The 24,848-nt window shown below is 47.5% G+C and overlaps 1 protein-coding gene across 9 annotated transcripts in view; it reads left to right on the plus strand.

Annotated features, from left to right (window-relative positions):
* Nucleotides 1–24,848, plus strand: part of ALDH18A1 (aldehyde dehydrogenase 18 family member A1) — a 127,379-nt gene that overhangs the window by 15,934 nt on the left and 86,597 nt on the right. For all 9 annotated transcript variants that reach the window (XM_074999399.1, XM_074999400.1, XM_074999396.1 and 6 more), the window contains one exon: nucleotides 15,030–15,152. Coding sequence is in view for 7 of the 9 variants with exons in the window: in XM_074999396.1 (XP_074855497.1) it covers nucleotides 15,059–15,152 (94 nt within the window). In the remaining 2 variants the exon portion in view is untranslated. The remainder of the gene's footprint in view (nucleotides 1–15,029; nucleotides 15,153–24,848) is intronic.

Consider the following 24,848-nt stretch of genomic DNA (forward strand, 5'->3'; position numbering starts at 1 on the left):
TCAATACGTCTCTAGTGTACATGCATACTTGGCTCCTGATGTTGGGGAGGCACATATAGGCCTCTGTGCAGCAAGGTTAGGTAACTTGCCATGATAAATCAAACATTTTGTTTTTAATGAAGTTTTGGCAATGCTTGATGGGTCAAAACAAATTGTACAAATATGACTGAGCATGGAACCAACTTCCCAGCAACAGTAACACCAGCACTTGGACCATACATAAAGGACAAAAGTCAAATTTTGGTGGTACTCCTTGGAAGGGTTGCTGACCCCTGCTTCATAACATTATTTGAGTTGAGGGCAGAGGTTTTTTTGGGTTGTCCAGGATCTTTCTGCTGCAGCTCATTGCTTGATTTCTAAAGCCTGCCCCCGTTAAATGAGACTGCTTTAACCTTGGTTGGTCCATCAGCTAAAGTGGATCCTCCCGCTACAGAAGCATGACTATATCTTCCTTTCTTGTGCCTAAAACTTCCTGTGTCTTCCTCAAAAGTTGTCTTCCATGAGTCCTCCCAAAATTACTGCTTTGTCACATCCATCTTTGTCCTGTGTGGAGATTTTCCACTTTCAAAAAGCTAGGCCCATATTCATAAATTCCAAGGCCAGAAGGGACCAAGGTTATCCTGTTTTGACCTCCTATATAACACAAGTGGAAAACTTCTTCAAAAATCTTCTCCTAGAGCACTTTATTTTTTTTTTTTAAACAAAAATGTTCAATTGTTATTTAGAACTTGTCTGTGATGGAGAATCCACCACAACTCTTGGTAAATTATTTCAATGGTTAATTACTCTGTTTAAAAAAATACACGTTATTTCTAGTACAAATTTGTCAAGTTTCAACTTTGAGACATTGGACTTTGTTAAATCTTTGTTTGATTGAAGAGCCCATTATCAAATATTTTGCCTCATGTAGGTACATTTATAGACTCCAGTGAAGTCACTCCTTAACTTTTCTCTTTGCTAATATAAATAATTTGAAATCCCTGCTTTGGTTGCTCAGTCCTGGGGCCTGCAGCTCTCTGCCCTACTCAGGCATAGCTAGCCACTCCTTTAAGTGGCTTCTTGCTCTCTGCTACAGACTCCAGGGATTGAGAAAAACAGTGGCTTTGTGCACTGCTCCCACCCCATTGCAAAAAATCTCTCAGCTCTCATTAACTGTTTTCCAGCTTCTGACCAGTAAGAGGTGAGAGATTTTGCTGACAGGTAGGGGTAGTGCATGAAGCATCTCCCTTGCATCTGAAGCAAAGATCTACATGGGAGCAGCAAGTGGTTTTCAAAGATCTGGGACTTCGCCTGAATGTCCTTCTGAGCTGCTGGCCAGGAGTTGCCCAGGTGAATCTCTTGGTAGAGCCCGCCTCTGGCATCCCAGAGTCTCCCTCCGCCCAGTCCTGCTCCCCTACCCCATATAACCCAAACCTCTGCCCCTCCTCCTGCACTCATACACCTCCAAGACTCTGCCACTGGTCACAAGCCCCTCCTGCCTTAGGTCACAGCTTAAACCCCTTACCCTCTCCTGCATCCCAGACCCCTGCTCCAGGTCGTAACGACCTCCTTCACCCAAACTCCCTCCCAGACCCCACACCTCCTCCTGCCCCCCAATCCATTACCCTCAGCTCCTTTCTTTACCCAGCCTCCAGCCCAGAACCCACACTCCTCCATTAATGTCATGGAAAAGTGTGGCCCTGGACCACTTACCAAATACTTGGAGTGCCCCCTCAACATGAAAAATGATTGCCTACTCTGCGTGTGCATCTGTTCCCTTACCTAGACAACTGGCTGATCAGGTTGGTCACAAGGACAGGTGTCGAAACATGTACAGCTAATAAGAGCAACATTCGACATGGTAGGCCTCCTAGTAAATGAGGCGAAGTCTGTGCTAGCCCTGACTCAAGTCATGGAGTTCATGGATGCACATCTAGATGCAGAGCAAGCCAGAGCATTTCTGCCACACAGCAGGGTCCAAGCAATGGCGTTTTGCATCCAAGTCCTCATAAGGTTCTCAACCACGACGGCCGGGGTTGCCTCAGATTGTTGGGGCACGTGGCAGCGTGCACATCCGTCCAGCATGCTAGGTTACGAATGCGCCTCTTTCAGATGTGGCTCGCCTCAGTATGCAGACCTGTCAGGGACAGCATAGACAAGTTAGTCACAGCCCCCCCTCCCCCCCGAAGTGGTGATGATGCTGCACTGGTGGCTAGAGGCCAAGTCAGTCTTCATGGGAGTACCCTTCAGTCCTCCACAGCCCTCCCTCTCCCTAGTCACAGATGCGTCAGACCTCGGCTGGGGAGCACACTTGGGGGACCGCCAGATGCAGGCCCTGGGGGGCAAAAGCGGCGCTCATCTCCACATAAATGTGCGAGAGCTCAGAGCAGTTCGACTGGCGTGCGAAGTGTTTCAGAATGAGCTGAAGGGGCACAGTGTTGCAGTGAGCACAGACAACACTACAGCAATGTACTGTATAAACAAACAAGGGGGTGCACGCTCGTCGCCCCTGTGTCTAGAGGCCCTTGCACTTTGGGATTTCTGTATCCAGCACCAGATTCTCCTGAAGGCATTCTACCTGCCTGGGACTCACAACTCTCTGACGGACCACCTCAGCAGGTCCTTCATGGACCATGAGTGGTCATTACACACAGAAGTACTGAATTCAGTTTTCCAGAGGTGGGGACGTGCCCAGGTAGACCTCTTCACCATGCATCTCAATGCAAAGTACAGGACGTTCTGCTCTTACCAGAACCGGAGTCTAGGTTCTTGGGCAGGTGCCTTCAGCATCTGTTGGTCGGGCCCATTGCTGTATGCCTTTCCACCGGTACCGCTCATCCACCGAACGCTGTTGAAAATTCGGTTGGACTGATCATCAGTAATCCTGGTGGCCCCGGCCTGGGCTCGACAACATTGGTCCTCAGCCCTCTTAGAGATGTCCACTCACGTCCCGTAGATTCTTCCGCTGCGCCTGGACCTGCTGACACTGGAGGAAGGGAGACTCTGGCACCCCAATCTCCAAGCGCTGCATCTCACAGCATGGAGGAGGCTCCATGGCTGAGACTGGTTGAGCTGGCCTGCTCCAAACCTGTCAGGGAACTATTGCTGCATAGCAGGAAGCCCTCTACGCGAGTAGCATATAGCCAAATGGAAAAGATCTACCATTTGGGCCATCCAAAAGGGAATGTCCCTGGGAGAGGCCCCAATACCAAGTGTCCTAGATTACTTGCTGGCTCTGAGCCAGATGGGGCTGTCTGTATCCTCCCTAAAGGTACACCTGGCAGCCGTTTCGGCGTTTCACCTAGGGGACAGGAGGTTCTCGGTCTTCTCCGACCCGGCGGTAAAAAGGTTCATGAAGGAAATGGAAAGAGTCAAACCACAGGTTTGGGGCCCCCCTGCCAACGTGGGACCTTAATTTGGTTTTGTCTAAGCTGATGGCTCCTCCTTTTGAACCTCTTGTTCTGTGTTGTTCCTTACCTACAAGGTGGCATTTCTGGTGGCCATTACCTCAGCCAGAAGGGTGTCAGAGCTAAGGGCCCTGACGGTGGACCCAATTTATATGGTGTTCCACAAAGACAAGGTTAGACTAAGACCCTACCAGCATTTCTGCCTAAGGTGGTCTCCCCTTTCCATATTAACCAAGAGATTACCTTACTGGTGTTTTACCCAAAGCCCCATGCCTCCCCTAGGGAGCAGAGTCTACACACCTTGGATGGCTGGAGGGCACTGGCTTTCTATATGGACAGGACCAAACCCATCCGGAAGTCACAGCAGCTGTTCGTTGTAGCGACAGACAGGATGAAGGGGCATCCAGTCTCCTCTCAGTGGATCTCCTCCTGGATAGTAGCCTGTATCAGTGAGTGTTACAAACTGGCGGGGGTTGTCCCTCCACCGATCAGGGTGCACTCCACAAGAGCACAGGCGTCCTCTGCGGTGTTCTTGGCCAAAGTCCCTATCCAGGACATCTGCAGAGCGGCCACTTGGACCTCCATTCACATGTTCACAGCGCATTACGCAGTTAGCAGCATGCACGGGAAGAAGCTGCAGTGAGCAGGGCCGTCCTACATGCCTTTCGGAGCTCCGACCTCGCCTCCTAGGCATTGGCTTGGATTACACATGAGCAATCACTCGAAGAAGAAAAGACAGTTACCTGTTCCGTAACTGGTGTTCTTCGAGATGTGTTGCTCATGTCCATTCCAAAACCCGCCTACCTTCCCCACTGTTGGAGTAGCCTTTCCATGACACAACTAAAGTGTCCCCCAGGGAGTCCAGTTTTGCTCCAGAGCAGGCATCGGTCTGGACTCCCTGGGGGACGCTTTACTTGTGTCATGGAAAGGCCCCTTGCTTTACTTGTTTCCTCCTCCAGTACTTATCCACAAGGTCCTGGAAAAGGCAAGGATAGAGAAGGCATGCTTGATACTCATAGCCCCTGTGTGGGACTGTCAACATTGGTTCCCCTGCTACAACGTATGTCGTGTTGCCAACCACTCCCCCTCCTGATTGTCCCAGACCTCCTCACACAGAACCAAGGAGCTCTGAGCCACCCTCAACCTCGAACATTGTGCCTGAAGGCATGGCTAATTCTTGGCTCAGTGCCTCAGAAACTTTGTGCTCAGAAAGCGTTAAAGAGGTCCTCGAATGCAGCTGCCAGGCCTCTACCCAGAAGACTTGTGTACGAGTGGAAGTGCTTTATTTCCTGGTGCTTATCCAAGCAACTGAGCCCCCAGGAGGTTCCTGTACCCATGATTTTAGATTATCTACTGGATCTGAAATGGGAGACTTTCTCTACATTCACTAAAGGCCCACCTGGCAGCTATATCGGCCTTCAGGCGTACAGTAGAAGGGTCAACTGTCTTTGCTCACCCCATTACGACACGGTTCCTGAAAGGCCTTACAAATTTATAACCTCCTCAAAAGCCAATATCGCCCTCATGGAGCCTGGATCTGGTGCTGGACATGTTGTCTAGGCCACCTTTCGAACCCCCTAGCTAACCATTGTGCCTCACTTACTTACTTTAAAAATGACATTCCTTCTGGCTATCACATCTGTTTATAGGGTGAGCAAGTTGGCCCCAGTAAGGATGACCCCGCCCTATACAGCCTTCTCCAAAGATGCGGTAATACTAAGTTTATATCCTGCATTCCTTCCCAAGATGTTCTCGGAGTTTCATATCAATGAACTGATAATTCTGCTGTCCTTCTATCCTAAGCCACAAGGATCTTGCGTGAAGCAGGGGGCTGGACTAGATGACCTTCTGAGGTCCCGTCCAGCCCTATGATTCTGTGAACTTTAAGGATGCTATCAAATTGCCCGTCAGTCTTCACTTCTGCAAACTGAGTAAACTGAAATCCATCAGGCTCTCCTTGTAGGTCATGTGCTCTAGCCCCTTAATCATTTTTGTTAACTTCAGCTGAACCTTCTCCAGTACATCCACATCCTTTCTATACTGGGGAGCCCAGAACTGGACACAGTATTCCAGATGTGGCCTCACCAGTGCCAAATAGAGGGGAATAATAACTTCTCTATCTGCTGGAAATGCTTCTCCTAATGCACCTCAATATGCCATTAGCCTTCTTGGCTTCAAGGGCACACTGTTGACTCGTATCCAGCCTCTCATCCACTGTAATCCCCAGGTCCTTTTCTGCTGCACTGCAGCTTAACCAGTTGGTCCCCAGCCTGTATCAGTGCTTGGGATTCTTCACAGCATATCTTCTTGGATGCTTCACATCACTCCAGTGGCCACATACCTCCTTAGGGTGCTGAATGTGACCGTAGATGCCCTCAGTTGCTTGTTGAACAATTACCATGAATGGGGGATCAACACAGTGACCCTCAATCGTGTGCCCCAGCTTTGGGGCCAACCATGCAGGGACTTGTTTGTGACCTGAGTCAACAGCAGATATCACCAGTATTGCTCCAGAGTGGGTGTGGGGAGACACTTCCATAGGGATGCCTTCTCCATCAAGTGGGACATGCCTCTTCTTTACACGTTTCCTCCCCTTCCCTTGATTCACAAGCTCCTGGTCGAGGTCAGACTGGATTGGTCTCATAGCATCCCAATAGCCCCAGTGTGACCAAGACAAACTTTATATCCTTACCTGTACAGTAAGCCCTCGAGTTAAGCGGTGGTTGCATTCCTGAAACCCGTCCGTACCTTGAATTTTTGTGCAAGCTGGGGAGATGGGAACCAGAGGGCTGTATTGTACCAGATGTCAGTGGCGACTCCTGTAGCCCTTTTTCCCCTTGCTGCAACCGTCTGTCTCATGACTTCATCTGCACTCTTCACTCTGACCCGTTCTGGTTGTGCCTCCATGCGTAGCTCCTTCGTGGTTCTAGAATGCCGAAATTGCATGCTCTGAGGGGATAAAGAGGGTTCTTGTTAACAGCAGATGGGCATCCACACGCAAGTTTTACCTCAACAAGTGGAAGTGGTTCTGTCAGTGGTTGGGTGCTAATCATCCTATGCCTTCTCACACCACACCACTTCTTGTCCTCCTCGACTACCTGCTATACCTGTATGAATCAGGCCTAGCTCTGTCTGAGTGCATGCAGCGGTGTTGGCAGTGTTCAACCAAGCGGAGGATGGGATACCTTTCTCACTCAGCCCATCACCAAATGTTTTGTGACAGGTCTGCAGAACATTTTCCCATCAGTACATTCTCTGGTCCCCATTTGGAACTTGACCATGTACTAACATACTTCATGATGCCTTCTTTGAACCCCTGGTGACGTGTTCATGGCTCCATCTGTCGATGAAGGTCTTGTTTTTAGTTGCCATCACGTCAGCCAGGAGGGTTGAGGAGCTTGCCGCTCTCATGGCTGAACCTCCTTGTACTGTGTTTACCAGGACAGAGTCACTCTTTGTCCTTATCTAAGTTTCTTTCTCAGGTTCCCTCTCCATTTCACGTCAAAGAACCTATTAACTTACCTGCTTTCTTCCCGAAGCCGCACTCTGATCCTGCACATGAGGCATGGCATACTCTGGATGTTTGGGTGTTGGCCTTTTACATTGACTGCAAGTCTCCTAAGCAATTCCTATCCTTCACGGAGTGGTTCAAGGGTTTGCCCATTTCGTCTCAATGGCGTTCCAAGTGGATCTTCACCTGTATTCACACTTGCTATGCACTTCACCAAAGGGAGCGTCTGGTTGCTGTCACTGCCCATTCTGTCTGGGCTGAGTCCCCCCACTACTGCCTTTCTCAAGAATGTACCCCTTATGGACATATGCAAAGTGGCAACATAGTCTTCCAGCAGCACGTTTGCACAACACTATGCGTTGTCATCTTCCATTGCTTCCTCCATTCAAGTTGGACAGGTAGTTCTGTCTATTGTAATTGTTGCTGGGTTCCAAACCCACCTCCAAAGTGCAGCTACTGCTTTATAATCACCTAAAGTGGAGCACCCAAGAGGACACTATTCAAACGAGAAGAGGAAGGTACTCACCTTGTGCGGTAACAATGGTTCTTTGATATGTGTGCCCCCATGGGTGCTCAACTTCCTTCCATCCTTCTTCTGCTTTGGAGCATCCTGCTCTATTTGTTAGGGTAGAGAAGGAATGGAGGGGATCTTTGCTGCGTGTGGGCCAGACAGCACAAGGAAGCATTACTGTACATGCGCAGTGCAGGAAACTATGGCTATAGATAAATCTCTGAGCATCGGCGCAAGGACACGCTGACATCCTGAGTGGAGAATCCATGGGGAGACACATCTTGAAGAACCATTGTTATTACTTACGTTGAGCACTTCCTTTTCTCCTTGCTTCAGCTAACCTTCTTAATGGCCATACTATGACCATACAATAGGTATCCCAAATACTCCCTGCTGTGCCTAGTTCAGCAGATGTGTTCTACAAGACTTACCACATGTATTCCACATGTATATGGAGATGGTCAGTGATATAGCAATTTTCGTAATAATGTCATAATATCAACTAGAAGTAATAATTTATGTAGATAGATTTCCCAGCTCATTACAGGAGAGTTAGTAGGAATTGAAATTTGCCAAGGGACTTCGGCACCATTACTGAAATAGTACTTGGGACGCCCAGCTCTACATCTTCTTTATGTTTAAAATACCATTAGTTTCTTGTAGTTTTCTTGATGCCTGGCTCTGAAATCAGCATCTGGAAGAAGAGCCTCTTGCTAAAGGTGGATCCAGGCAAGACTAAAGTGGTGCTGGTAGGAAGAAGGAAACTTGGTTTCTCTATCACAGCACATTTTGGATAGATGATTACATAAGAACATAAGAACATAAGAATGGCCATACTGGGTCAGACCAAAGGTCCATCAAGCCCAGCATCCCATCTGCCGACGGTGGCCAATGCCAGGTGCCCCAGAGAAGGAGAACAGAAGACAATGATCAAGTGATTTATCTCCTGCCATCCATCTCCTGCCCTTGTTATGAAGGCTAGGGCACCATACTTTATCCCTGGCTAATAGCCATTTATGGACCTAACCTGCAAAAATTTATCAAGCTCTTTTTTAAACCCTAATAGAGTCCTGGCCTTCACAGCCTCCTCAGGCAAGGAGTTCCACAGGTTGACTGTGTGCTGTGTGAAGAAAAATTTCCTTTTATTAGTTTTGAACCTACTACCCATCAATTTCATTTGGTGTCCCCTAGTTCTTGTATTATGGGAAAAGGTAAATAATTTTTCTATATTCACTTTCTCCACACCATTCATGATTTTATATACCTCTATCATGTCGCCCCTCAATCTCCTTTTTTCCAAACTGAAAAGTCCCAGTCTCTCTAGCCTCTCCCCATATGGGACCCTTTCCAAGCCCCTAATCATCTTAGTCGCCCTTTTCTGAACCTTTTCTAATGCCAATATATCTTTTTTGAGGTGAGGAGACCACATCTGCACGCAGTACTCGAGATGTGGGCGTACCATAGTTTTATATAGGGGAAGTATGATCTCTTTTGTCTTATTATCGATCCCTTTTTTAATAATTCCTAACATCCTATTTGCCTTACTAACTGCCGCTGCACACTGCGTGGATGTCTTCAGAGAACTATCCACTATAACTCCAAGATCCCTTTCCTGATCTGTCGTAGCTAAATTTGACCCCATCATGTAGTACGTGTAATTTGGGTTATTTTTTCCAACATGCATTACCTTACACTTACCCACATTAAATTTCATTTGCCATTTTGCTGCCCAATCACTCAGTTTGCTGAGATCTTTTTGTAGTTACCCTCAACATTAGTCAGTCTGTAGTCTTTTTTAAACTCAGTGCTATTGTGGCTGAAATACTGAGGGTGCCAAAAATCCCTATCCATGTCTGTCTGGGTTTGGGCAGAAAATTGTGCCTGATTGTGTAAGACAGTCACAGTGATCTATGCATCAGTGTTGTCTAGGTTTAATTGTTGCCACTAACTATACCTGGGAATGAAGGCACACAGTAACCTTTCTTCTGAGCAGCATAGTTTGTTGTAAGCATCTCATTCAGGCACTCCACTCTTCACCAACTGAGTGGAATGGAGAAGTACCTGTCTCTTTGACCTGTCTAACACAGTGCACCAGAATGAGGAAACTGTGGAGGGAGACTTTCGTGTGGGATAATGTTCTTCCACAATATCTGGGCCTAGAAATCCTTTGGGAATTTACTCCTGTAAGAAACCACTGGGTTCTAATGCAAATCTCAGCCTGTTAGTTTAACTGTCTCAATTGCCATTACTCAGATGCACCACAAACCAAACGTTTCTCCTACAGTCTGGGAAGCAAGAAAAAAACCTTTATTAATTTGGGAGGTTTAATTGCTATGGTGATGTTTGTGGATAAATTGAATAATGGCTTAAGGGGGGTTCTGGAGCAGTCCATTTCAAAATTATAGTTAAGAATGATCAGGGTTGGCGTAGAGCATGGGAAAGTTGCTTCTCTTTACTAGGTATATCTCTGTATCAAGACGAATATATACTTAATTAATAGAGAGAAATTCTGTAAAGACATCTGTGGCTCCTGGTGCAGAGGAAATAACTGTTTTGCACTAGGACTAGATGCCCTTGTGTTTGGCTATTTGGTCACCACTTCAGTTGTTTCAGCATCACCTTGATAGATACCACTGTTGCCAATCTCAGGTGTTCAAAATCATGAGTTGGCATGGCTCCCCGAAATCACAAGATATTTTAATAATAAAAATCCTTCATGTTCTCTCAGCTTGCTTTCTGATGTCATTAGTGAAGCTCAATGCAGCAATGAGAGCTAGAGATTTACTTAGTTAAAAAAAAAAAGGCAACCAAAATTAAAATTATTGGGTAATGAAACTTTTGTAGGATAAGCTTTAATAAAAACACCAAATACTAAGACATATGTTAATCCTTATAGTTTGCAACATTGGAATTAATTTGGGATTACACTGGGAAAATAAGACAAGAACCAAAATGGGTGCAACCCTACAGCTGTGGCATGTCTGAATCAAGCAAAGAAGTCAGCTTGCATTTTTACTGTCTGTGGAGATGAAAGGAATATAGAAATTACAAATGCTCTTACTTACCTCCTCCGCCCCCCCATAAAAAGCAAAACACCCTAAAGTGCCTTTACCTTTAATGTAGCAACTGGAGAGATTGGAGATGTTGTGGAAAAGGGGAAGAAGAGGTTGGAATAAAGGTAAAATTGAGGAACAGCCTGTCCCTGAAAGCAGGGAAGAGGGCATTTGAAGTAAGTCTGCAACCATTATCAGAAAACTAGTAGACCTGGAAAAAGGAGGGCGCAGGATAAGGGAACCAAGTATGCTGTATGCTACGTGTGGGAGTAAGGCAATCTGGTTTATGCTGGGGCTTGCCACCCATAAACCATTTGTTGACACTACAGTCTTAAAACTCTGGATTTTGTGCTGCAACGTGGAGTAGAGTTACATCAGCTGCTGGGACAAGCGGGGTGGGAGAGGTGTGTGCTGGTGGGAGGGAAGAGCTTGGAGTGAGGTTACATCAGCTTCTGGGATTGCTCTTGGTATTCCCTCTTGGAGCTGATTTGGCCTGTACTGCTAGAAGCTGTGGGATTGGTTGGTGCAAATGAGCTGTGTCTGTCTTTAGTCAAGTCTGTAGAAATGTAGTCTGTTTCTTGGGTTCTCTGTAGTGCCTGCTGGCTTCACTGCTGCTGCTGTCAGAAATTTCTCTTGTATTACAGAAGGACAAGTCAGGTACAGATACTAATCCTCTGTTAACTGAGCTCTCTGCATGGGGACTGACACTTGTGGATAGGGTAATAAGATTTTTGTATAGCAGTAGATTGCATCTGAAAGTTCATTCTGAGTTACCTAAATTATTTTTCTGTTGGTGCTTGAGACTCGATTGTGCCTGCCAATAACATTGGTGAAGGGAGAAACTAAGTCTGCCCCATGCAGGTTGAAGGACAGTTTCGAGCAGTGGTCTGGGGGTTTATGCCAGCCTCTGCTGCTGATTGTCTATATGATCTGGGCAAGTCTCTTAACTTGCAGAATTGCATTTCATATTTGAGACACTAAGATAGAAAGCATTTGAGAAGAGTTTTGTAGTTATATCTTATATAGAGGGAAGGTGGGTTTTTATTCCCCTTCACTGGGACTCTGCTGCTTTTGGATGCAGATTTTTCTGGTCCAGCTTCTTGCTCGAATGGATTCCTGGCTGAGGAGAGTAATCCTGAGATAGATTTTGTATTCTGTATTATTCCTGTCTGGCCACTGTAAACTATAGTCAAGTGTGAGTGAATTTATTAACTGGTTGTGGGCAACACTATTCTTTGAGCCCCACTTGATGTGAATCATAGCTGTTTTTATACAACTACCTTTTGGGGCTGCATTTCTCACCCTTCTTAGCTTACCCTGGGATCTCTTATGGAAAAGATTTAGTGGGTGGGATTTTTTTCATGTCATGTGTCCAATGCGTTTTAGAATTGGGCACTCAGAGGAAAGCTGGTGTGTTTTTTTAAAAAGTACCCCATTGAAGTCCTTTTGGTTTTGGTTTCTAAACTTAAACTGTCAGGAAACTAAATGCCATTTTTTTGTAACACTTAGGCGAGGATTCCCAATATACAAGAAAAAGCCAAGTTAAGTTAGAAGGGAAGCATAGACTCTACTTCATTGCCCCGTTGTAGATGGTTCAGTGGTAGCTTAGGAATTGGGAGGCCTGGGTTTATTCCTTATTTTCCACAGGCTTTGTGTGATGTTGGGCAAACCACGTTGTCATTCTGTTGCTTAGCTATAAAATGGAAGGTATAATACATCTCTGGCCTTGGGGTTAAATGCATTGAAAGATTGAGATGCTCAGATACTGTGATGTTATGAACAACAAGAAGTCCTATGGCACCCTATAGACTAACAGATATTTTGGAGCATAACCTTTCGTGGGCAAAGACCCACTTCATCAGAGGCATGAGTGGGGGGGGGTGTCTTTGCCTACGAAAGCTTATGCTCCAAAATATCTGTTAGTTTATAAGGTGCCACAGGACTTCTTGTTATTTTTGAAGATACAGACTAACACGGCTACGTCTCTGATATATGATGTTATGGGCCCTATAAGGACCCTGGGTAGATACGATCTCTCAACAATAGATGACATTTTCTTTCTGGAACAATAACACACTAATGACTTCTATTGTCTCTCCTACATCCGTCCTTTTAAATGAGGGTTTCCAATATTTAGTGGAAAATTTCTTTAGAGTTTAGTTGGTAGCCAGTAGTCCCATTAATCTAGTCTGTGCAGGTTCTTATCCTCATAAATTTAAAGTCTTCCAGAAGTGGATTAAACAATCTCCCTAGCATATGTGGCATGCTTATTCCTTCCTTCCTTCCTCAAAAGGAAAAATCTGTGAAGTTTTAAAAAAAGGCTTGCTGTACTATAGTAAACTCTTCCATATCTGGCAGCCCTGGGACTGGGAGGTTGCCAGATATTCAAATGTTCTGGATAATAGAGAGATATACCTAGCAATGAATAACACTAAAGAAAAACAAGATTAGATATTTTATTTACCAACAACAGTAGTATTGTACACTGTGAACCTATACTGTATTTGCTGTATTCATTTGTGTTTACTCTCACTATACTGCACTTACGGAAACCAACTAAAATTTACTTCTGGTTAAAATGTTGATTATTTGACAGTTCCAGGTGATAGAATACTGGAAATGAAGGCGTTTACTATATATTTGTTATTGAAGGGAAGATTTTTTCTTTTAAAAAGTGCCTTGTACTTTGTGTGGAAAGTGGTTTAAGTTGATTCTTAAATCCTATACATTCCACAGCCTTCAACTAGGTCCTAAAAAGAGATCTCCTTCACAAAGGGCTTTTAACCTTTTGATAGATCTTTTTGTGATTCTTGTGATCAGATACCTAAGTGTCTTGTACTTGCCAGAAAGTAGATTTAAGTTGTTTTGATAATGTCTTTCCCTTCTCCTGGTTTCCTGTGTTCGCTTTGAATTTGTATTGTGCCCCATCCTCCCCCATGCTACCTTGCCTTGGCCACAGTTTCTGTGTGATGCTGGTAAGTTTTCTGTTTGTTTTAACTGAACTTTTCATTTGTGGTCACTGGTTGTGTTCTCATTTTCTGGTTGCCTAATTTGAATTTCTGAGGTCTGATCCACAGAAGTGCTGAGCTCTCATAGCTGTAGCTGAAGTAGATGGAAGCTGTGGTTTGAACATACAAGTTGCATCTTTGTGTTTCATCATTCTCGGCACCTGAGTGGTACCAAATGAGATTTTGCTGCACTGTGGAGGTTAATGCTCCCTTGCTAGCTGCACTCTCTCTTCCTGGGCTCCCTTCCAGGCCTTTGACTTGCAGCCAGTTACAGCCTCAGCCCCCTGGCTGCTGCTGGCTTCCTGCTCTGCGCCTCCCAGTCCCTGGCTGTGACCCAATTCCCAGCCACAGGTGTGCTCCTGTTCCGTGGCTGCCACCAGCTTCCCATCCCCTACTGCAGTGGCTTGGCCCCACCTGTGGCTTCCTGGTCCCAGTTGCAGCAGCCCTGCTGTGGTCTTGGCTTCCCAATCCCTTCTGCCAACATCATGGCTCCCCAGTCTCTGCTGCCAGCTTCTGGTGGTGGCTACACCCGGCCCAGCTGTGACCAGGGCTCCACGTTCCTTGCTGCCAGCTTCCTGACCCCAGTTGCAGTCTTGGCTCCCTGGCCCTTCTTCCCTGCCAGACCATGGATATTGTCAGACCAGGGTCTCCTGGATTTCAGAAGTTCAATGTGTAGAAATAACCATATAACGCTAAGTACTCTGGAAAAAATAGGTTCTGGGTGTTTCATATTGGGGATCCAAAAGTAGTGGGCTTTTTTTAAATCTTTAATTGCTCTGTGCCTTGGTTTGATGACAAGTGGTGTTCTCTTTTTGAGCTTCTGGGGCCTATCTTGAACTAGCTGGTTTCTGGGTATTTGTCTGGCCCTGTCAATCTGGTTTTTTTACTTCTCTTGGTGGGTAATTAAGTTTTATAATGCTTGGTATAGGTTTTCAAGTTTTTGGTCTCTGTCAGTAGGATCAGAGCAGATTCGATTGTATCTAAGGGCTTGGTCATAAACGATAGATGGTGTGGTGTGTGCTGGATGGAAGCTGGAGTCATGTAGGTAAGTGTAGCAGTCAGTGGGTTTCCAGTAGAGAGTGATGTTGATGTGGCCATCAGTGATTTGTGCTGTGATATTAAGGAAATGTATTTCTTGTGTGGAATAGTCAAGGCTGAGATTGATGGTGAAGGTTGTTAAAATCTTTGTGGAATTCTTCCAGAGTGTCTTTACCATGGGTCCAAATGATAAAGATGTCATCGATGTAGCATAAGTAAAGGAGGTGTAATGGGACGAGAGATAAGAATCGTTGTTCTAAGTCTGCCATAAAAATGTTAGCGGCCTTGTGAGTGCACATAGCAGTGCCACTAATCTGGAAGCATAAGTTGTCCCCAAATTGGAAATAATTGTGGGTGAGAACAAGATGACTTATGTCAGCCACCAGATTTGCTGTGGTAACATCAGGGATGGTATTCCTGATAGCTGATAGCGCATCTTCATGTGGAATATTGTGGGGGAGGGGTGGAATAGGGAGGCAAATCCACTGAGATTGATGAGTTTTTTTTTTTTTTTTCTTGCAGATATCTTTGACCCTTGCAAATATTTCACCATGTTGTGTCGAGCTCCTCTGCGCCCCTCCTTCATCTCCCCTGGACGATACCTCCTCTTCTCACCGCACTCTGTCACAGCCATTTCCCGGCCTTGTAAGTATCTGATGGAAAGGGCTTGTTCTTCTTCGAGTGTCCCCGTGGGTGCTCCACATTAGGTGTCAGGCTCGCCCAGTGCTGCAGATCGGATCTTCCAAGCAGTTTCTGCCGGACCGCGCATGCGCCGGTGCTTGCCGCTCCCTTGCGTGCTCCTGGCCACGTGTGCGATCTGGTCCCCGCCAGTTCCTCTTAACCGCCGTCGGCTGCAGACAGAATCCAACTAGGCTACGGCCAAGTTAGCGTATTCAATGGTTTTAATTGTTTTTCTTTAAAGTTTTCAAGTTCTTAGTCTATTCTTCAGTTAGCCAGTTGTTATTTTAAAAAAAAAACAAAAAAAAAACAAAGACAAGAAACAACAAGCGGGACGGCATTCAGTCCAGTCCTAGTAACAAGCGGAGCACCGGAGGCCAGGAGCCTAAGGCCATTAGCCCTCCTGCCGCGGCAGGCTATCGGAGAGGGGGAAAACAGCACAGAGAAGGTGCTAAGTACCCCATTAACAACTAAAAGACTCACCAACAATGTCCTCTTCAGGATTCAAGAAATGTGAGTCTTGCCGAGAGGCAATGCCAGCGTCTGATGGGCACAGTCACTGCATAAGGTGCCTTGGGGAGTCCCATGTCACGCAGAAATGCTCCTTCTGTGCAAAATTAACAGCCAGAGCAAGGAAGGACAGGGAGATGCAGCTTAAAATGCTGCTCTTCGACAAGGCCCTCCAGCCAGACGTGCCGGAGCGGCCGCAGCAGGAGGGACCCTCCGGGGCCCATAAAAGGAAAGCTGCCTCCCTCACCCCATCAGCACAAAAACGGAGGAAAGTCTCCCCAGCCTGATCCCTGCCGTCAGCAACAGCGAGCGGGATGGGAGGAGCGCACAGCCCCCAGCCGCAGCAACAGCTGATTGGCGGCGGCACGGAGAGCCACGTGGAGGCGGCTCAGCCTCCGATAATCAAACAGCCGCCCCGCACTGCAGGCAGGGCGGTGGCTAAACGAGCGCAGGTACCGGCGACACCGCAGGCAGCGGCACCGACCCCCGGGAACCAGCGGTGCAGAGCGTGCAGGAACGCAGCCTGCAGGCACCGGAGGACACTGCCTGTGCGGCACCGCCCATGAGCGTGCCGAGCGCGGCGCGGACGGGGCCGAGATCCCCTGCACGTCAGGGGGCGGAGCCACCCCCGCAAGGGAGGGGGAAGGCTGCACACAAAACAAGGCTCCGCAGCCCCTCTCCAGACAGGGCTGCAGAGTTGCTTTCTCTCAGCCCTGTGCTTATACTGCAGACTCCAACTAGAAGGCAGGGGTCCCCCCTAGCCTACCCGGAGCCCGCGTCTCCATTTTTACAACCAGCCTCACCCTGGCTGGGACCACCTTCACCCTTCCTGGGGTTTGAGCCGCTGGAGTACTATCACAAATCGCTCTCTCCAGTGTCCCATGTCTCTCGATGATCTTGCTCCCCCAGACGCAGGGGGTATGCACCAAGGGAGTGGTCCAGGTCACCTTCCCAAGAACAGTGCCCATGCTGCCATGGTCGCCCCTATCACGCAGGGAATAGACACCACCGGCAGTCTACCAGGGAAAGATCCCCACAGACGGTCCCGTATCCCCGAGGGCAATCGCGAACGGGGACAGAGACTCACGTATCTCGGGGAACTGGTTATGGAACCCCGAGATTTTCCCTTACAAGCTTCCAGCGAGCGGATATACCATCACCAACAGGAACCAGAAGGGTCCAGAGAGGCGTATCCTAGTGGTTCCTTGCTCTCCTCCCCAGACGAGGCTTCGGCCCTGGGGGACGTCCATCCTCCGGATGATCTCAAACAGTTTCAAGAGCTGTTTAAGAGGGTGGCCTTCACGCAAGGCATCCAGACAGCAGAGGTGCAAGAGAAACACCATAAGCTCCTCAAAAATCTGAGACCTCCGGCCTCCTCCAAAATAGCAATACCGCTTGATGAAGCAATCTTGGAGTCCGCCACTACGATATGGCAGACCCCCGCGACTATTCCGCCTGTCCACAAGAGAGCGGATAAGAAATACTTCGTGCCGGCGAAGGGCATGGAGTTCCTGTTCAGCCACCCACAACCAAATTCCTTGGTAGTGGAGTCGTCGCAACAAAGATCAAAGACATCTCAATTCAAGACAGGGGGAACAGACGAAGATGCCAAGAAGCTAGAGCTGTTCGGCAGAAAGGTCTACTCCTCCTCCACCCTACTGTTGCGAATGGCAAATTACGTAGCGCATCTAGCGAACCATAATTTCGACAACTACACTGGGTTAACCTCCCTCGTGGACTTGCTTCCAGAGGACAAGAAACCAGTGCTCAAGGCCATCGTGCAAGAAGGCTACGCGGCCTCAAGGATGGGAGTTCAGATCGCCCTGGATGTTGCGGACACAGCAGCACGCTCCACAGCTACGGCAGTGGTGGTGCGAAGGGAGTCCTGGCTCCAGACTTCGGGTATACCGAGGGATCTTGAGGCAAAGATAGTCGATCTTCCCTTCGACTCGCAGAAGCTGTTTGCTGAATCAACTGACTCAATCCTTCATTCCAGTAAAACCTCAAGAGCCACACTTAGGACCCTGGGGATTTACACCCCTCCATACAGAAGGAAGAAGTACTACCCTCAACAAAGATGGTACCAGTACCAGCAACAGCGTCCCCAGTACCACAGGGGTTACGAGCAAGGGCGACATCAACAGCACCAGCAGTACAGAACTCCCAGGCGACGTTCCCAACAGAGCCGTGCGTCCTCGGGGCAGGGCCAAAGGCCTCAAGTTTGACACACAGATCCAGGGCTGCGCCATCACTACCATCGCACAAGGTCATCCGAAGCGGTTATTCCACCATCGCCTCTGACCATTCTACAACCAGTGGCAAAGGATCACCACAGACAAATGGGTGCTGGAGATCATAGCCACGGGGTACGCCATCCCCTTCCAGTCGCTCCCACCACCACGACCTCCACCCAGGCCCCACCTCCAGGAGGCCTCCCACGTAGCGAGGCTCAAGCAGGAGGTAGACCATCTCATGCTTATAGGGGCAGTGGAAAGAGTGCCGGAGCAACTGCAGGGGAGAGGGTTCTACTCGAGGTACTTCCTCACGGAGAAAAAGACAGGAGGCTGGAGGCCCATCTTAGATCTTCGAGGCCTCAACCGGTACCTGCGCAAGCAACGCTTTCGGATGATCACAATCGCCTCCATCCTTACGGCACTGGACGATGGAGATTGGTTCGCAGCCCTCGACTTACAAGACACATATTTTCACATAACTATCCATCCGGCTCACCGACGATTCCTCCGGTTCATGGTAGGCAAAGAACATTTTCAATACAAGGTTCTACCGTTTGGCCTCTCCTCGGCCCCCAGAGTCTTCACCAAGACCTTGGCAGTGGTGTCAGCCTACCTGCACAGACAGGGGGTATTTATATTCCCGTATCTGGACAACTGCCTACTCAAAGGGGTCTCGAAGGAGGAGGTACTACGCATGATACGCATCACAGCAGGCACGTTCTCTTCTCTCGGCCTGGTTATCAATCTGGCAAAATCAAACATAGACCCCACACAGGACATAGAGTTCATAGGGGCACCCATAAATTCTATTACAGCGAGAGTGTATCTACCAGAGACTCGTTTTCGGGCCATTGGCTCCCTCGTGCAAGTCATCACCATCAGCCCTACGGTGCCGGTTCTGACGTGCTTACAGCTGCTGGGCCACATGGCAGCAGCGATGTTCGTAGTACAGAACGCCAGGTTACAGATGCGCAGCATGCAGCACTGGCTGGCGAGCGTATACAAACCGGCAGTACACACTGTTCACAGGGTGGTGTCGCCCAAAACAGAGGTGCGCAAATCCCTGCAATGGTGGGTAAACCCCAAGAACTTGCTAACAGGGGTACCCTTCCACCAACCACAAATATCGGTTTTTCTTACTACAGATGCCTCCCTCATAGGGTGGGGAGCACACATGGGCGAAGAGGTGACGCAAGGGCTGTGGTCCTCCACGGAGCAGTCACTGCACATAAATATATTGGAGCTCAGAGCAGTGTTCAACGCCTGCAGACACTTTCGAGACCATATACAAGACAAAGTAGTCGGGATCAGTACAGACAATACCTCCACCATGTTTTATATAAATCGTCAAGGAGGAGCTCGGTCCCGTGCCTTATGTGCGGAAGCAGTCCAGTTGTGGAACTGGTGCATTGCCAACAATATAACCTTGAAAGCCTCATACTTACCAGGCGCTCACAATGTGAAGGTAGACCAGCTGAGCAGGCATTTTGCACTCACGCACGAGTGGCAGATCCGTCCCAATCTGCTACGACCGATTTTTCACTCATGGGGCTTTCCCCAGATAGACCTGTTTGCCACTCAACACAACAAGAAGTGCCCACGATTCTGCTCCAGGGCAGGACTGGGACGGGGGTCCCTGGGGGACGCATTCGCGATCTCCTGGAGGGGCCCCCTGCTTTACGCTTTTTCTCCCACAGTGCTCATCCACAAAGTCTTGCAGAAAGCCAGGAGGGAAGGAGCCCGAATGATCCCGATAGTCCCAACGTGGGATCGACAGCAATGGTTCCCCCTACTCCTGCGCATGTCGGACCGTCCACCGATGCCCCTTCTGGTGGCGCCGGATCTGCTCACGCAAGCCCAGGGGTCCATAGTGCATCCGCACCCCCAAGGCCTGCGACTACAAGCGTGGTTAATCCATGGCTCATCTCCCTAGAGAGCACATTTACGGAGGAAATGCAACAAGTCCTAGAAAGTAGCAGGACGACTTCCACCAGGAAGACCTACTAGCAGAAATGGACTCGCTTCGCGGCATGGTGTTCTACCAAACAGCTAGCCCCCCTTTCGGTGCCTATACCTGTAATATTAGAGTATTTACTGGACCTCAAGAGAGGAGGACTCTCACTATCCTCGTTAAAGGTCCACCTTGCCGCCATTTCGGCTTTCAGACACGAAGAGGAAGGGCACACGGTGTTCGCCCATCCCATGGTTACCAGGTTCCTCAAAGGGTTGGTAAACCTACACCCCCCTCGGAAACTGCTTCCACCTTCTTGGAACTTGGACCTGGTGCTTAATGCGCTAACGGGACCACCGTTCAAGCCTTTGGCCACGGTTTCTCTCCGCCTCCTTACGATAAAGACGACCTTTCTTCTCGCAATCACGTCAGCTCGCAGGGTGAGCGAGCTTGCGGCAGTTATGGCAACGCCACCCTGCACTGTTTTTTCCAAGGAGGCGGTAACCATACGGCTGCATCCAGCCTTTGTTCCTAAAGTTTCTTCTGAGTTTCATATTAACGAACCTATTGTTTTACCCTCGTTTTATCCAAAGCCTCATAACTCTAACAAAGAGGTGTGCCTACACCACCTGGACGTGAGGAGGGCGCTAGCCTTCTATATAGACAGGACCAAGTCCTTCCGGAAAACGGATAGACTCCTGGTCTCTCTTGCTCCCAAATCAAAAGGAGAAGGTCTCTGTTCGCAGAGAATCTCGAAGCACATCGTATCCTGCATAAAAATGTGCTACGAACTCAAAGAGACTCCTTTTCTGGCCATGCCCAGGGTTCACTCCACTAGGGCGGTGGCGGCATCAACAGCCTTTTTCAAGGGCGTTGCGCTAAAAGACATTTGCAGAGCGGCGACCTGGTCATCCTATGACACCTTCGCCAAACATTATGCCCTTCACAGGGTATTCCAAGAGGATACCCGTCTCTCGACAGCGGTCCTCTGGGGACAAGCTGCACATAATCCGATTACCCACCTCCTATCTTGGGTTACTGCTGGGTAGTCACCTAATGTGCAGCACCCACGGGGACACTCGAAGAAGAAAGAAAGGTTACTCACCGTAGTAATGGTGGTTCTTCGAGATGTGTCCCCGTGGGTGCTCCACTACCCGCCCATCCTCCCCACTTCGGATCTCTGTTTAGTGTTTTTCGGGAGCATCCGAGGCGGTTGGTCAGGGAACTGGCGGGGACCGGATTGCGCATGTGGCCAGGAGCGTGCAAGGGAGCGGCGCGCACCGGCGCATGCGCGGTCCGGCAGAAACTGCTTGGAAGATCCGATCTGCGGTGCCGGGTGAGCCCGACACCTAATGTGGAGCACCCATGGGGACACATCTCGAAGAACCACTGTTACTACGGTGAGTAACCTTTCTTTTACAGTGTTGGGAACAAAGTCTGGATACCATGTATGAAGCAAGCAAGAGGGTTTATTACACACAGTGCTGGTGGAGTGTAAGTTCCCTCATCAAGGCTCAGTAGAGCACTGCCAGACAGTAGGTTACAATTGATTATATAGGATGCGGATGGGCAGGGGGTGGGAGGAACTACAGCATGGGTGTTATCGAATCCTAGATAGGTTCCAGTATCAAGACGAAATGAGCACAATATCATCATCATCGTCGTCATCAATTATCATGGGCTCAGCGCCCGTTGGTGTCTGATGCTTCCCTCACTATTTCTCTCCATCTTTCCCTATCCAGTGCAGAGTGGCTTAGTTTCTGTAGACGAGCTCCACACCAATCTGCTACATCATCTATCCATTCTCTGTGGGGTCTGCCTCTCCTGTTTGAACCATTCATTATGCCGAATACTAGGGTCTTGATTTTTTGTTTGTTGTTCATTCTGCAAATATGTCCAAATAGTTGTAGCTTCCGTTTTATAACCTTCTGCAGCAGGTTCTCTTTCGGCTGTATCTTCCTTTATAATTCCTCATTGGTGACCTTCTGCATCCATCCTATTCTCAGAATCTTTTTATAACAGCTGCTTTCAAATGCCAATATTCTTCTTTTTGAATCTTTTGTTATCACCCTTGTCTCTCATCCGTACAACATGCTGCTGAATCTACACGTTTTCAAGATGCCCAGCTTCATTTTTAAGCTAATTGCTTTGCTTTTCCAGATCTTATCCATTGCCTTCAAAGTCGCTCTTGCTTTGGCTATTCTAGTCGCTATTTCCTTCTTACAGTCTAGATTGTATGTTATGTTGCTCCCCAGATATGTTAACTTCTCTACATTTTCTAGTTCAATACCATCCACACTGATCTTCCTTCCTATTTCCTTATCTCCAAATACCATTGTTTTTGTTTTATCAATGTTCATAATCAGTGGATACCGCTTCCCTTCCTCATTTAACACCTGCACCGTTTTTGCTAGCTTGTTCTCATCTTCCTCAATGATAACTATAATCATCCGCGAACCTCAAGTTGTTAATTCTTTTCCCATGCACAGATGTCCCTTCTGCCTCTTCCTTGATCTTGTCCATCACTCTCCAGATGTGCGATGAAGATACTTTTGAATATTGGATCTCCTTTTCTCGTACCTCTGCTTGTTTTAAACCAACTTTGCAATTCCCTGCATGTTCTCACCACTGCCTCCACATTATCATTGCTCTTTCAACAACCGTATCAGTCTGCTATCCGCTCCGTATGACTCCAACACCGCCCAAGTCACTTTCTGATCTATACTGTCAAATATGTTTTGAAAATCGACTAAGCAAGTGTATACTTTTTTGTTCTTTCATCGCGCTTTCTCCGCTATCAGTCTTAGTGCCAATATCTGCTGTATGGTACTTTTCTGAACCCTGCTTGCTCCTCTGCTATATGTTCTTCTATCTGCGATCTTAATCTCTCAGTCAGTATCATCATCAGCACCTTACCTAGATGACTTGTTAGGGCAATCGTTCTCTAGTTCTTGCACTCTAATGTACTTCCTTTCTTGGGTATTGTCACTAGCACAGATCTTGTCCATTCCTTAGGTGTATTCCCTTCTTTCCATGCTATATTACATAGTCGGTGTATTTCCTGAATCGTGCTTTCTCTGCTATATTTGATCATCTCTCCTATGATCTTATCATTTCCAGGGCTCTTGTTGTTGTTCTTCAGTCGTTTCACTGCTTTTTCTACGTCCTCCTTTGAAATATCAGCCTCGCTCTCGATGCTCAGGGGAGATCTCTTTCAATTCTTCAATCAGTCTTTCTGAGACACTCAGGTCCAACTGTGCTTTGTATAGACCAGTGCAATATCTCATCCATCGCTGCACAATCTTCTCCCTGTTAATGAGCACTTCTTCGTTATCATCTTTGATCACCATCTGCTTTGGTTGCCATCTCCTATTAATATTCCTAATTGTCTTATACACCTCCCTGGTCTTACATTCGCCATGATACCTCTCATGATACCTCTCATTATCTTCACATTGCTCCTCTAACCATTTCTCCTTATCCTTTCTGGCTGCTTTCCTTACTTCATTGCATTTCATCCTACATGCTGTTCTGCCATCTCAGAAACATCTCTTCTGATCTTCAACGCTCTTTTTTTCTCTTGAACCAACTTCAATGTCTTCTGGGTAATCCACTTATTGATCTCTTCTTCTTCTGGAACAGTCTGCTCAATTGCCTCTTCTATAGCGATGGCTATCCCTGCGACTCTTTTATCTAGGTCTTTCTCTGTGGCGATATTCTTAATCTTCTCTTCAAGCGCTGTTCTGTATGCGTTCTCTTTCTTCCTCACATAGCCTCACCACATCTCTTCTTTTCTTAAATTGTGTCTTACGTTTTCTTTTGAGTTTTATCTTGATGTTTGTGATCACTAGACTGCGGTCTGAGTCTATATCTGCTCCTTGGAACGGTCGGCACTGCTGTACTGATGTTATCCATCATCTTCTTATCAAAATCATATCTCTCATGTTCTTGGACTTCCCGTCATTCGATCACCGTGTCCACTTCCTATAGTCCTTTTGTTGGAATCTCGTGTTGCAAGTCACCATCTCATGCTCTGTAGCAAACTCTAACAGTTTCTCAGCTCGTTCATTTCTTTCTCCATATCCAAACCTTCCCATGACTCTCTCCCAACCTTCATTATCTGTTCCAACCTTCACATTCCAATGTCCTCCGATAATCAACACATCTTTCTTCGGTATCTCCTCCACCGTCTTTGTCAAGTCTTTATAAAATAGCTCTATCTCTTCCTTCGTAGTGTCCAACGAGGGTGCATGCACCTGAATGTCTGAGATGTTGAACAGTTTTGCTTTGAATCGTGCGACCATCATTCTTGCACTCGCTGGTTTGTATCCTGATAATGCTCTTTTAGCTGTTCTGCTAAGAAGGAATCCAACTCTTGCTTCATGCTTTGTTTCGTTTCCTGACCAAATGACTTCACAACTGCATATCTCTCCTGATCCCATCCAACGCATCTCTGCCAGTCCAAGTATATCACATCGATATCTCTCCATTTCCTTCTGAAGCAGCTCTAATTTTTCAGTTGCCCACAGTGTTCGGACGTTTCATATTCCAATGGATAGCATATGTGTTAGGTGTAGTTTTCTTTCGGTAACCAGCTTATCGACCCAACCCTGATCACTCGATTGGTATCGTGGACCTTGATTATCTGGGCAACGTCCGAGCCATCATCTTTTAACATTTGGTTTTACTGGCATCGGATTTCATTCGTATTGTTGTTTGATGGTCAGCGCATCGACACACATCTGAGCAGCCCTCCTCCTTCATCCAGGCTTGGGACTGGCATGGAGCTCTCAGTGGCTTCATGGTGGAGTTGAGCACAATATGCCAAAAATCTAAAAAAGTTACGGAGTGTCCCCGCCCATAGCGTACAGAACACCTTGTCTTTAGTACAAGTGGTTTGCCTTAAACAACTTACAAAGCAAACATTTAATGACATCAATGTGTCTAATTGTATTAATGATGCATCTA

The sequence above is a fragment of the Carettochelys insculpta genome, chromosome 7 (assembly GCF_033958435.1).
Source record: "Carettochelys insculpta isolate YL-2023 chromosome 7, ASM3395843v1, whole genome shotgun sequence".
NCBI classification, from domain to species: Eukaryota; Metazoa; Chordata; order Testudines; family Carettochelyidae; genus Carettochelys; species Carettochelys insculpta.